Source organism: Trichechus manatus, unplaced genomic scaffold (assembly GCF_000243295.1).
Source record: "Trichechus manatus latirostris isolate Lorelei unplaced genomic scaffold, TriManLat1.0 scaffold00185, whole genome shotgun sequence".
NCBI classification, from domain to species: domain Eukaryota; kingdom Metazoa; phylum Chordata; class Mammalia; order Sirenia; family Trichechidae; genus Trichechus; species Trichechus manatus.
In genome coordinates, this window is record NW_004444121.1 from 4,610,533 (window position 1) to 4,622,848 (window position 12,316).

A 12,316-nucleotide genomic window follows, 5' to 3' on the forward strand; every position below is an offset into this window, starting at 1 on the left:
CCCTAACGAACCGTCCTTCTCCTGCAGCTGTTCAACCCCTCGGTGACCGTGCCGGACATGAGCCTGCCAGACCTGGACAGCAGCCTGGCCAGCGTGTGTGGGGGCAGGGGTGGGGGAGGGGTGGGGAAGCAGGGGGGAGTGAGTGAGGGGCAGGGCAGCAAGAGCCCTCACTTGCCCCCTCCCTGCGGCTGGCAGATCCAGGAGCTCCTATCCCCCCAGGAGCCGCCAAGGTCTCTCGAGGCAGAGGATAGCGGCCTGGATTCAGGTGAGTGGATCCCCTCGCCGCCTCGTGCCGGCCCCACCCTGACCCACAGCCCCTGCCCCGTCCCCAGCCCAGCCCAGCCGCCCGCCCTGTCCCCACCCTGACCCACGCCCCCCCTCCCCCCCCCAGGGAAGCAGCTGGTGCACTACACGGCGCAGCCCCTGTTCCTGGTGGACCCTGGACCGGTGGACGTGGGGGGCAGCGACTTGCCCGTGCTCTTCGAGCTGGGGGAGGGCTCCTACTTCTCTGAGGGGGATGACTACGCGGAGGACCCCACCATTTCCCTGCTGACGGGCTCTGAGACCCCCAAAGCCAAGGACCCCACCATCTCCTAGAGGCCCCAGGAGGAGCCAGGTGGGGCCGCCCACCCTCCCCCCAGCTCAGGGCTGACCGAGGGGCGAGGTCCAGGGTCCTGGGGCAGGAAGAGGAGCTGGAGGGGCTGACTGGAGGTGGCCGAGTCGCAGCCCCGCCTGGGTCAGGGGTGACGCGGTCCCGGGGGCCTGCCCAGCTCGGTGCCTTCACTTCCAGCCCTGTGAGCCCCCGGTCTAGTGGGGGCTTCACAGGCGCACTTTGGACTGGCCCTGCCGTTGTTAATAGTCAGAGTCATATTTTGGATTTTTACCGAGAAGTCCCACTCCCTTCCGTAGAGATTTGCAGACACACACACGGACAGAGATCTGTAAACAACGTGCCCTACGCTTGAGGCGTCCGTTGTCTGTGTGCTTCCTCCCACCCCAGGGTGGGGAGGTGGGATGTGGGTGCGGTGAGGAGGGTCGGCACGGGAGGGGCCTGGAGGCCGGGCTTCAGTTGCCCCGGGGGGAGCCCCAGATAGCCAGGGTAGTAGTGTTTGCCCACGGTCTTTATTGCAGGCTCAGGGTAGGCTCCAGGGAGAGGGCAGTGGCCTGGCCCCAGGAGTCCTTGGGAGTCCACTCCAGCAGAGCAAGCAGAAGGGGGGTGGCCAGGGCTTGACCCCACCAACAGGTTGGCTGAGGTGCTGCCCTGCCCTTCCCTCCAGGCCCTGATGTCACTCTGCCCTGAGGGCACCCAAGAGTTCACCCCCCATACTGCCCCTTCTGACATAGCCTGAGGTGGTGGCTGCCCAGAGAGCCCCCGGGATCAGCAGGCCAGCCTCTGCTGTGGGGCAGAGAGAGGACTTGGTGCCAGCCCCAAGGAGTGTGGCCAGAACAGAGTGGGAGGTGGTCGTCACCTCAACAGTCCAGAGCAGAGATGACCCTGGGGTCACGCAGGTGCAGGATGGGGCTGGGGCAGCCGAGTCCGCAGGCCACCTGCCGTCTGCCACCTGCATGCACTCAGCCCTCCCTTGAGCCTTGTCCGGCCACAGTTGAAGGGTCAGGGCACCTGGGGCCAAGGCTGTCCCCACCGCCTTCCACCACCAAGGTGGCAGCCTCACGTCTGACTTGGTGGGGAGCAAGGCCTGAGGGCCACTCTGCCAACACAGGGCAGGAAGGCAGAGAGCCTGCTGCTGGAGGCCGGGGGCGAGCTCCATCCCGGGAACACCCTGGGTGTCTGGGGTGAAGGCACTATCTGCCCCGAGGTGAGGGTCACTGGCAGTCCGGCCCCCGTGTGGAGATCAGTCTTTTAATTCTGGGGAGTCCCTGCCCATCAGACAGACACTGAATTGGGAGAGAGCCATGGAGAGTTTCTGTGTTTGTCCCAGCCCCCAGCCCCGCATCGCCCCCAAACCACAGGCCCACTTCCGGGAAGCCCACCAAGCCTTTGTTCCGGGCTTCCCCGGCGGAGTGCCCAGGACCAACCCCGTCCCACGGGGGACCAGCAGGGGCAGCGCCGGTGTGAAGCCGGCCCGATGCAGGGCGGGCTGTGTCGCCCCCTGCTGGCCGCGCTGCGTGCTCCCTGCAGCGGTTCGGCCACGCAGCACCGCGCAGGAGCGGCCGGGGAGGGAGGAGAACCGCGGAGCCCAAGCGCTCCGGAGAGCTCCGTGGCCGCGGGGCGGCAGAAAGGAGGGCAAGGCCGCCGGCCCTCACTCCTGACCCACCAGGCAGGTGCCCCAGGCCCCGCCTCCCGCAGCTTGTCCCCAGCAGGCAAGGGAGTCACTCTGGACTGGACAGCACTTTATTGACACACTCGGCCCTGCGGGCAGAATCTGTACAAACTGCAGGGCGGCGACCCCACCCCGCCCGCCCCTTGCTACAGTCCGATCCCTGAGGGGAAGGGGCCCCATAGGGGCAGAGAGGCCTCCCAGGGCAGGGAGGGAGGTGGCAGGCCTGCGGGGAGTCGCCCCTCTGGCTCTTGGCAAACCCCCATCCTCACCCCGGCAAGAAGGCAGGCTCTGGGCGGTGGGCAGTGAGTGGGAGCGGGGCGGCCGTGAAGCTCAGGGGCCCGTGGTCGCGGCCTCGTGGTGAAGCACGTAGTAGTCGTGGACGTACATGAGCACCGCCACCGGCTGTCCGATGATGAGCGTCAGCCATACGGCTGCGTTGCCGTAGTTGCCCTGGAGGAAGCGGCTAGTGATCCAGGCCAGCGGGATCTGGGAGCAGGTGGGACAAAGTCAGACTTCCACTGGACCCAGGGAATGGAGGGTGGGCGGGAGGAGGGGGACGGGGCGCTCACCTGAGCCATCATGCCTGTGAACGCCCAGAGACGGAACATGCGCAGGGGGATGCTCACCAGGTACTGCGGTGGGAGGGGGGAAGCGCGTCAGCGGGCATCACCCCCACCCCGGGGGCACACCCCGCAGCCACAGATGGAGGCTGCCGGCCTGCACTGACCTCGTGGAAGAAAGCCGAGGCTAGGAACACCCCTGTCCTGGCCATCCACCTGCTGGCGCCCCTCCGAAGCATGGGCTTGTAGAAGTGTCTGCGGAGGGAAGCGGCCACAGTGGGACGGCAGCCTACGTCCACACTACACATATGTATATACACCACACAGAAGTGTTCACACCCCAGCATGTGTGCACACACGTGCCTGGTCATGAGCACACCCATGTACACACACCACATACACACACGCGTGCACACACCCCGCCCACCTCTGGCACCACTTGTGGACAGGAATGTTCCAGTTCTGCCAGAAGTAGCTGACCGACTCCGAGTTCCTGCGGATGAGAGAACAGGAGTGCCCCGCGCACACCCGGCCGTGCCCCGCGCACACGTGACCACACCAGTCCCCAGCCCGAGGCCATGCCAAGGCCACCCACCACCAGTCCCGGTAGAACTCCCGGTCTCCAAACCGCAGAAGCTCGGCCACGGCGTTCAGGCAGGAATGGAACAGCCAGTAGAAGAAGATGAGCCAGATGAAGTGATTGGGGACCTGTGTGGAGGGGAGTTGTCGGTTCCGGAACGCCCCCCACTCACCCGTGCTCCCGCCTCGCCCGCTCACCGCCAGCTTCAGGAGGCGCTCGATGATGCGGGAGTAGTCCATGTCCTGTGGCGGAGACAGAAGTCAGCCAGCTGGCCGTGGCCGGACCCCCACCGCCCGGCCCCAGGAGGGCCCGAGCCGCTCACCTTAAAGGGCTTCATGGAGTTCTGGATGGTGGGGACCATCCACTGCGGAGGAGGGACACGGCGTCAGCCCGCACAGCGCGCCCTCGCCCCCGCGCCGCCCCCTCTCCACCGCCCCGTCCCGCCCCGTACCTGCTGGATCAGCCCCACCTGGAGCTGCGTGAAGAACAGCTGCGGAGGGAAGCAGAGCAGCCGCCTGAGCTGCAGGCCGGCTGAGCGCCTGCCGGGCGCCTGTCCAGCCTCCCGCAGCCCCGCCTCACCATCTCTAGGAGCCGCCGCAGCAGGAAGCGCTTCCGGATCCGGGGAGAGCGGGGAAAGTTGAGCTCGTAACACAGGGTGGGGGCAAAGAGAAAGTAGTACAGATCTGAAAGGCGGATAGGCGGGCTGGCACCGGAACCCACCGACACGGTCCTGGACCTTCCGGCTGCCGCCTCCTATCCTTGCCGCTCAGCGAGGCGGGCCTTCCTCTCAGCCCCGCCCCTCCGCGCCCACCTGCCTCTTAGCTCCACCCCCGAGCCCACCTCCCGCTTGACCCCGCCCCTAGAGGCCCCACCTTCCTCCGGGCCCCGCCTTCCTCTTGATCCCGCCTCCCCCAGGCCCCGCCCCCGGGCGCTCACCTCCGTAGGTCAGGTTGTCGGGGTAGCTCACCCAGCGCTGTGCTGCAGCCCCGTTGGCCTTGTCTGCAGAGGCCCCGAGCAGGGCCCTCGGGCTGGGCTTGGCCATGCGGGCCCCAGCCCCCGGGCGCCTCTCACCGGCCTTGGCCGCGGCCCTGAGCTCACGGCACCACAGGTTCACGTCGCGGTAAGAGAAAAGCTTAAGGAAGAGGACGGTGTACACGGACAGCGCCAACACGGCGCCCACTGCAGGAGAGAGGACGGTGTACACGGACAGCGCCAACACGGCGCCCACTGCAGGAGAGAGGCGGCCTCGATGCGCGGCCCTTCCCCCTCAGCCCCCCAGGGAGCCCCAGCCCTGACAAAGGAGCCAGCGTGGCCAGGGCTCTCCTGGGGACCTTCAGGACGGGCCAGGACCGGGAGGGAGGGGGAGGGGGCGCACCTGGAGTGATGGACTCCACCAGGCAGGCCACCGCCGCTGGCAGGCAGAGAATGGTGGCCAAGTTGGCCACGTGCAGCAGCAGCCCCGCCCGTTCCGTCAGGGCCCCCTGCGGCAGGGAGGGGGCAGGAGCTCAGCCAGGGCACCCAGTCCCCTGGGGGCCTCCGAGGGAAGGGTGGATGCAGTCCTGGCTTGGAGTCCCCGCATTGGTGGGGACAGCTGGACAACCAAGTGGGGACCATGGCAGGCGGGCGAGGGGCATTGCTTACCACCGCCAAACGTTTCTCAACCTGGAACCCGGCCAGAGCAAAGACGTTGGCCGCTGGGGACAGAAACGCCAAGGGCAGGTTCAAGACCAGAGTGTCCGACCGCCCCACCCTAAGCCCCTCCCCAGTGCCCAGCTCACCAATAACCAGGCACAGGGCGGGCCAGCTGTAGGGGTCCTTCAGGAATAGAGACACCACCTGGATGGGATCCACCAGGATGCCGTATCTGGGCGGTGGAGGGGTGGAGGGTGGGGCCTGAGTAGTGTGGCCGTGGCCACAGTGGGTGGGGCCTGCCTGGGGCAGAACACACGGGGAGGGGCTGGGAGGGACTCACTTGATGAGGTTCTCCAAAAACAACCGGGCGTTGCTCAAGATCTGCAAGAGAGAGAGGGCAGGAGTCACAGCCCCATTAGCCCTGGCCAAGGGGCACCCCCACCGCAGCACTCCCAGCACTTGGGGGGTAAAGCCAGGGACAGGGCGGTGCTGCCCCAGTCCTGCCAGAGGAGCCCCTGCTGGCTGGCCACCGGCCTCTCCCCACGTCAGTGCTGGAGCAAACAGAGGTCACTGTCATTCTGCCCATCAGAAGGGGCCCGCCACGGAGTGGACAGCCCTAGCACTGGCACCCACGAGTTGCTCTGAAGCCCTCATCTGCCCCTAAACTGGTGAAGGCATATAGCCACAAAACCCAAGCCTGCCCCCAGGGAAGCAGTGCACCAGGGGACAGTCACTCCCGGTGGCACAAGCTGAGGAGTGGGAGGGTAGCTCTCTTGCCCCAGGCCCTGAACACTGGGCAGAGGTGGGACAGCATGATCAGGGCAAGAGGCTGCGGCAAAGGAGCCCACGCGCTGGGGGACAGCGGAGGGACCAGGCGGAGGGATGGAGGGCCGCTCGTGTACCCTGCCCTGCCTCAGCTGCTGCCAGCAGCACCCACACCCCAGTCACCTGGCCCTGAAGCAGCTTCCAAGGACCTGAGCCCTTGACCAAAATGGATCCTGATTCCAGCCTGGGGCTAGGGGTGCCTGACCTCTGCGGGGACACAGACCTCCTCACCAGCCCACGAGCACCTCTGGCACCTGTGAGTCTGCCTAACCCCCCAGAGCCCAGCCCATGATGAGTACTGTGACGGGCAGCACTGGCAAGGGGTCACTGGTGGGTGACCCTCACTGGGGTCCCAAGGAAGGCAGCATAAGAAGATGCAAGGCCAACTGCAGGGCTGCTCCGCCCGCCTCTGCCAGACACACACGTGGGCCCACAGTCACCACCTGGTAGTGGCCTGTCCTGTCAGGACCCACGGCAGGCAGCAGCCAGAGCTGCCAATGGTAGCACCCACAGTGCCCACCTTGAGGCCCAGGCCACTGTGGGGCAGCAGAAGCCCAGCACGCAGACCGCAGTCTTCCACAGGGACACAGTGGCCATGCGGAAGGGAAGGGCCAGGCCAGCCCACAGGGCCGCCGGGGGGCAGACAGTGCTGCCTAGGGCTAGCAACAGGGCCTCCCCGGGCCCCGCTGCCTCCTGACAGAACTACCCCAGGGCCAAGAATGGCCTCTGGAGGGCCAAGGACACATCACTGCCCCCTGCTTCACCCCACCAGGCTGTGTGGCCCCCACCACAGCTGGCTGAGACTGTAGGTGGGCTGGGGTGTATACAGCCCCTTCCCCACAGGCAGCCATAGGCACCCCGCCCGTCTGAGAGCAGATGCGACACATCTGGGCAGGGCTCAGGACCACAGGCCAGATCAGCCCTGAGCAGCTGAGGGTTGGCCCAGAGAGGCCTTCATGCCAACTGCTTCCAGGGCAGGGCGGCACCATGGCCCCACCAAGGGCCAGCCTGAAAGAGGCCACCTGCCAAGAGGCACTGGGCCCCTCTCCAAGACACTCACCATGGTGCACGGGCCACAGGGTAAGGCCGGGGCGCTGCCCACTCACCTTACTGGGGGCCTCCTAGAGCCAGGCTGGGGGGTGGGGGCTGGGGCCTGGGCGGCCTAGCCATCCCCTCAGCTCTGCTCTCCCCCACTGGCCAACTGGGCCCCAGCCATGCCCACAAGGGCCCCTCGGACGCCCCTTGGACACCTTGCCAGGGAGGCCTTGTACCCACCACATGCCCCCAGCCACAGCCCCATGGCCCTCCCCAGCCCAGGGCCACCAGCCCAGTGGTTGCCCAGCCTGTCCCCTCCCTGTCCTTGTTCCAGGTCAGCCCTTCCCCAGGGGCTCATGCCCACCTGGCAAAGCCCCTGGAGGATGCCCTGTGCCCTGTAGGCCCAGCTTACAGCACAAAGGCTTTTTGTCCCATTGCCACTGCCCCAGCCTCGGGCAAGCCCCCAACGCCCAGTCAGCGGCCCCACCGCCCTTGGGGCTGTTGGGTTCAAGGAGAAGGCACACTATGTGTTGGCCCACGGAGCCCGCTTGTGACTGCTGCAGAGACAGCTGCTGAGTCCTCCCCCACCAGCCCTGCACCTGCTCCTGCAGCCCGCACCCCAACCCCACTAGCGCCTTGACAGAGCCCAGGACAGGCGGCCAGCCGTGCGGCCAGTGGAGCCCCACTCACCAGCATCACCACACACCAGTTAAGGATGCCACGGTAGTTGCTGAAGCCACTGTCAGAGCTGAACAAGGACTCCTGCAGGCGGTGACAGCTGGCAGGGCAGAAGACACCTGGTGAGGGGCACGAGCAGAGCAGGCAGCCGGCCACCTGGGCCCTCTGCGCTGCCCTGACACCAGGCAGTGACGACCTCTGCAGGGAGCCAGGACAGGGCCACAGCACCTGTGGCCACCGCCAAGCCCCAGGGCTCACTGGCAGGAATCGGAAGATGCGGCCAGAGGGAGGCGAAGCCCAGCCCCTCCATCTGGGCTGAGCCCTTTGTTCTGTACCTACCAGTCCTGGTACACACACTCGCCCTAAATGCTCTCTGCCCCACACACCCAGGGCCCCACTTACAGCCGGAAGAAGACAGCGGTATGTGATGGAGGAGGGCCACTTGGCCTACAGCGGGCAGAGCTTCCAGGACCACCCACAGGCCTGCCCCTGGGGCTGCAGGAGGGGCCCAGCTTCGTGGGGTGGGCACTCCTAGACCCGGATCCCCAGCATTGTCCCCAGGGCCTCTGGCTGCTGCCATGCCCTGGCTACACGGTGGTGCTAGAGCCGTAAGAGTCCACTCTGGGGGTCCACAGGGCGCAGGGCACGGCACTGAGGTCTGCCTTGCTCAGCTGCTCATCCCGGCACCCTGCAGAACCCTACACCCAGCCGCACCTCCGTCCCCTCACTGGCCATGAAAGTCGTGTGGGGAAGGAACCCAGGCCTGAGCCCTGGCCTGACCAACATCTCCCTGGGTGGGGCCTGGCCCTCAAGCTCGGGCCTCTGGCCTCCTTGTTTTTCTCAAGTTGTTTTCGAAAAATCACAGCCTGGCCCTGTTAACTCAAGGGTAGGCGCTGTGTTCTTCCGGGGCCAAGAAACCCCCCTGGAGAACAAATCCGACCACATTAGAGGCACAGGGCAGCAGACACTGGGGGACATTAGGGGCACGGGGCAGGAGACCCTGGGGGACATTAGGGGCACGGGACAGGAGACACTGGGGGACATTAGGGGCACGGGGCAGCAGGCACTGGGGGACATTAGGGGCACGGGGCAGCAGGTGCTGGAGGACATTAGGGGCACGGGGCAGGAGACGCTGGAGGACATTAGGGGCACGGGGCAGCAGGCACTGGGGGACATTAGGGGCACGGGGCAGGAGACACTGCAGGACGCCGGGGGCGCTGGGGGCATGGGGCAGGAGCGCCGGGGAGGGGCTCAGTGTGCCAGAGGCAACTGCTGGAGGTGAGCACTGGGCCCCAGGAGGGGCCGCTTCCCCAAGCACTGGCCAGGGTGGCGGCAACAGGCCGACCTTTGCTTCCCCAGGTCAAGGTCTGCCACCTTGCCTGGCCCACGCCACCCTGGCCTGGCCCCCAGCGCCATGTGCTGGCAGGCAGCTAAGCACCAGCCTGGGGCAGCTCCTCCGGGCCTCTTCCTTGCTCCCTCCCCTGGGCGTGTCCTGGGCCACACAGTGGGGCTGTAACCTCCACCTGGACCAGATGAGCCCCACCCTGAACCTGTATCCTCCCTCTCCCTCTGGAGCTGCATCTCCAAATGACCACTGGCCCTCAGCACGGCCTCCCGCCCTGCTCAGGAGGCAGAAGTCGCCTGGGTGCCCTTCCCAATACAAGCAGAAGGCTAGGTCTACGCCTGCCACCAGCACCTGGAGGCGAGCACATGCCAGGTCCACCTGTCCTGTGAGGATGGTCTCCCTGGACCTGCCCTGGGCCCAGCCTTTGCCGCCGTCCCTTATCTTTCATCCCCACTGCCCCCTCCCCCAAGTTCAAGCCCATTCGTGCCCACCAGAACTATACCCCAAGACCCTGGCTGGCCTCCTCGGGCTCACACGGCTCACACACCCAAGGACTGCATCACAACTGGTGACCGCTGCCCCCTGGGCCACCAGGCCATGCTGGCTTTATCCGTGGCAGTCTCAAAGGTGACAGCAAATCTGACATCAGATGATGTCATGAAAGCTTTGGCAGATCCCTCCCTCCTTTGAGATCCCCAGACTACCATCTGTGTAAGACCTTGAGGCGGGCTCTTGAGGCCTTCCCCCACCCGCCCACCCTTCTGGGGTGGCCTCCACAGGCCTCCTGGCCACTCCCACACCCACAGGTGAGGGCTCCCCTGCCCAGGAGGAAGCCCACTTCCTGCTAGGTCCAGAGGCCCACCCTGCTTTGTGGTCAGCGGCAAGTGGAACAGAGGGCAGCAGGTGAGGATGCCAGCATGGGGCAGCCAATCCAGCCAGCTTGCCAGAGCCATCACTGCCACCCTCTCCCCCACCAGAGGGCCTGCCAGCGTCCCCCACCCACTCCCAGACTCCACCTCCTACAGGGCCTGGCCCAGAGGACAGGTCAGGACTGCCCTCATGATGCAGCTCCTAGACCACCAGGCGTCATCTCATCTGATTCCAAGCCAACACCGTGAGCAGGCGTAACTGTCCCCACGCACACCAGGGCACACAGAGGCTCGTCAAGGTTCGAAGCCTGCCCAAGTGTGAAGACGAGACACTCAGGGCCAGGGTGCAGCACACCATAGAGGCAGGCAGAGTCCAGCTTCCCTCCCAGCAGCTGCCTCCTGGACATTTCCTCCCTGACAGCCTCCGGGCCACAGGTAGACAGAGGATGCCCTGGGACAAACATCCCGGAAGGCCCTGCCCGGAGGCCACGTCCGAGGGCCTGCAGGGGTACTGGGCACAGAGGATGGTGCAGAGAGCCTGGAAGGGGTGGGCCGCGGGGCCGAGCAGAAAGGAGTCCCCTTGGTTCTGCCCCACAGCCTCACTTTGCCACAGCCGGAAGAAAGGAGCTAACACTCGGAGGCTGAACCCCTGTCCAGCCCAAAGTGAGCAGGAAGTCTGGGGGAGGGGAGGAGGCCCAGCGCAGGGAATCATGAGGAAGGGCCAGGGGGCAGGTAGGGGAGGGCTGATGAGAAGGCAGTGGCTTGGGCACACCAGGAGGGGAGCCAAAGAGAGGCTTGAGGGACAAGCACACGGAGCTGGCACGTCTCCAGAACCTCAGCAGGTCCAGACCACCGTGGCCTCCCCAGGGCACCCCAGTCCTGGCCTCACCCCAGCCCCATGCCAGCAGGAGCACAGAAGAGGCCTGCTGGCCATCTGGTCAGAGCAAAGCAGGAAAGTGACTGCTCTGCCTACCTCTCCCAGGGGTCAGTTCTGCCCAAAGTTGGGACCCCCCATCTCACACAAAGAACCCCAATTCCCATCCCCATCAGAGGTCACACTAGCCCACCCCCTGCCTCCAGGACAGAACTTGGCTAGTTAGCAGAGGTGAATGCCAGGAACCTCCGTTCCAGACAGGAGGTGCTGGGCCAGCCCCCTCAGCACCCCTAGCGCTGGTCCACAGGAAGGAAACCCCCTCTGGGGAGAGCCACGTCTCTGGCCCCAAGGCACCCCCGACCTTTGGTCACACTGCTCCCTCCTCCACCTGCCTAACTCTCAGGCTATCTTATCTCCCAGGTGGACTGTGAGCACCCCGAGGACAGGGGCAATGCCTGCACCCTGGCACCGGGGTGTACCCCACAAGCACCGCCCACAGTGTCTCGTGAAGAAAGCCTCAGTTCTTGCTTACTCAGAGAAGAAATTCTTGCCAACCGATTGACCAACCACCCACTTCCTCCTTGATAACCTCTATCCCTTCAACTGCTCCCCGACCAGAGCCTCAAGGGCCCCTAGGCCAGGCTTAAGGGCAGAAGGGGGCCTGAGGGGGGCGAAGGGACAACAGGGGCCAGCTTGGAGGAGAGAGCCGATGCCTAGGCTGGCACCCCTAGCTGCTCTTGTCTGTCATCAGCTAAGCACAGCACCCACCTGCAAGATGTCCACTCCAAGCCCCTCCCTCTCCTGTACCACAGCCAAGGGACAAGAGTCCTGCTACCAGACCCAACTCTGTCTTTCTGTCGCATGAGCAGGGCCCTGGCTGGCCAGCCACTCCATGCGGGGGTCCGAGACAGGAAAGGAAGGGATCCCTGTGAAGACCACCCTCGGGAGGCTCTGCAGGAAGGAGAACCTCTTTTTCCACACTGCCGCTCACCCTGAGCAGAAACAGACACCATGGCTCCTCATACACAGTCCCAGGCTCCTGCTGGCCCCCTCCCCACCTGCCTGCTGTCCTCTGGGAGCCTTCCCTACCCCTCAAGGCACTCCTCCTAGCTCTCAGAAGGGACCCCAATCCCATCTCTCTCTTGCCAGACAGCAGAGACTTCTTCAGGGCGCCGAACCAGCCCACCAAGGCGCCAGGAGGAGCCCCGTCGCACACCCGAGGATGCACAGACAGGGGGATCTGGAGGTGGGGCTGCCACCAGGCTCCCCTCAGCCCCGCGCCCCCGCCTGAGGGAGCCTGGCAAGTCACCCTACCCTGAGCCTCAGTTTCCCCGCAGGGACCCGCGGGACACGCGGTCCCAGCGAAGTCCGGGATGAGGTTCTCGGCCTCGGAGCACGCGCGGCTCCCGCCACTCCTGGGGGACCCGGGAGGGTCGCGCTGGGGCGGGCGCCCAGAAATTAGGGGTCAGGCACAACGTTACCTCAGCTCCCGGTGGCTGCCCACCTCGGCGTCTCCGTCCTTGTCCGGATCCGGGGTCGGCGCGTCCCCTCCGGCGCCCTCGTCGGGGCCCGCGGGCGCGTCGCGCACCTCCTCTTCCGCCGCCTGGCTCGAGTGCCGCGGACCCGTCCTCCGGCG

The 12,316-nt window shown here is 65.9% G+C and overlaps 2 protein-coding genes across 2 annotated transcripts in view; one reads left to right on the forward strand and one right to left on the reverse strand.

The window, feature by feature from the left end:
• The window catches only part of HSF1 (heat shock transcription factor 1), a 21,352-nt gene extending 20,754 nt beyond the window's left edge, over window positions 1–598 (forward strand). Inside the window, exons 11-13 of the mRNA XM_004387397.2 lie at window positions 28–93; window positions 196–265; window positions 392–598. Coding sequence (XP_004387454.1) covers window positions 28–93; window positions 196–265; window positions 392–597 — 342 coding nt within the window. The 3' untranslated portion in view covers window position 598. The remainder of the gene's footprint in view (window positions 1–27; window positions 94–195; window positions 266–391) is intronic.
• Window positions 599–2,346: 1,748 nt separating this feature from the next.
• The window catches only part of DGAT1 (diacylglycerol O-acyltransferase 1), a 16,171-nt gene continuing 6,201 nt past the window's right edge, over window positions 2,347–12,316 (reverse strand). The window contains exons 6-21 of the mRNA XM_023741619.1: window positions 12,162–12,308; window positions 7,605–7,692; window positions 5,395–5,435; window positions 5,201–5,286; window positions 5,064–5,116; window positions 4,798–4,903; window positions 4,359–4,649; window positions 4,002–4,105; window positions 3,874–3,912; window positions 3,745–3,786; window positions 3,620–3,664; window positions 3,438–3,550; window positions 3,270–3,335; window positions 3,010–3,097; window positions 2,852–2,914; window positions 2,347–2,768 (exon numbers count right to left, since the gene is read on the reverse strand). Coding sequence (XP_023597387.1) covers window positions 2,613–2,768; window positions 2,852–2,914; window positions 3,010–3,097; window positions 3,270–3,335; window positions 3,438–3,550; window positions 3,620–3,664; window positions 3,745–3,786; window positions 3,874–3,912; window positions 4,002–4,105; window positions 4,359–4,649; window positions 4,798–4,903; window positions 5,064–5,116; window positions 5,201–5,286; window positions 5,395–5,435; window positions 7,605–7,692; window positions 12,162–12,308 — 1,528 coding nt within the window. The 3' untranslated portion in view covers window positions 2,347–2,612. The remainder of the gene's footprint in view (window positions 2,769–2,851; window positions 2,915–3,009; window positions 3,098–3,269; window positions 3,336–3,437; window positions 3,551–3,619; window positions 3,665–3,744; window positions 3,787–3,873; window positions 3,913–4,001; window positions 4,106–4,358; window positions 4,650–4,797; window positions 4,904–5,063; window positions 5,117–5,200; window positions 5,287–5,394; window positions 5,436–7,604; window positions 7,693–12,161; window positions 12,309–12,316) is intronic.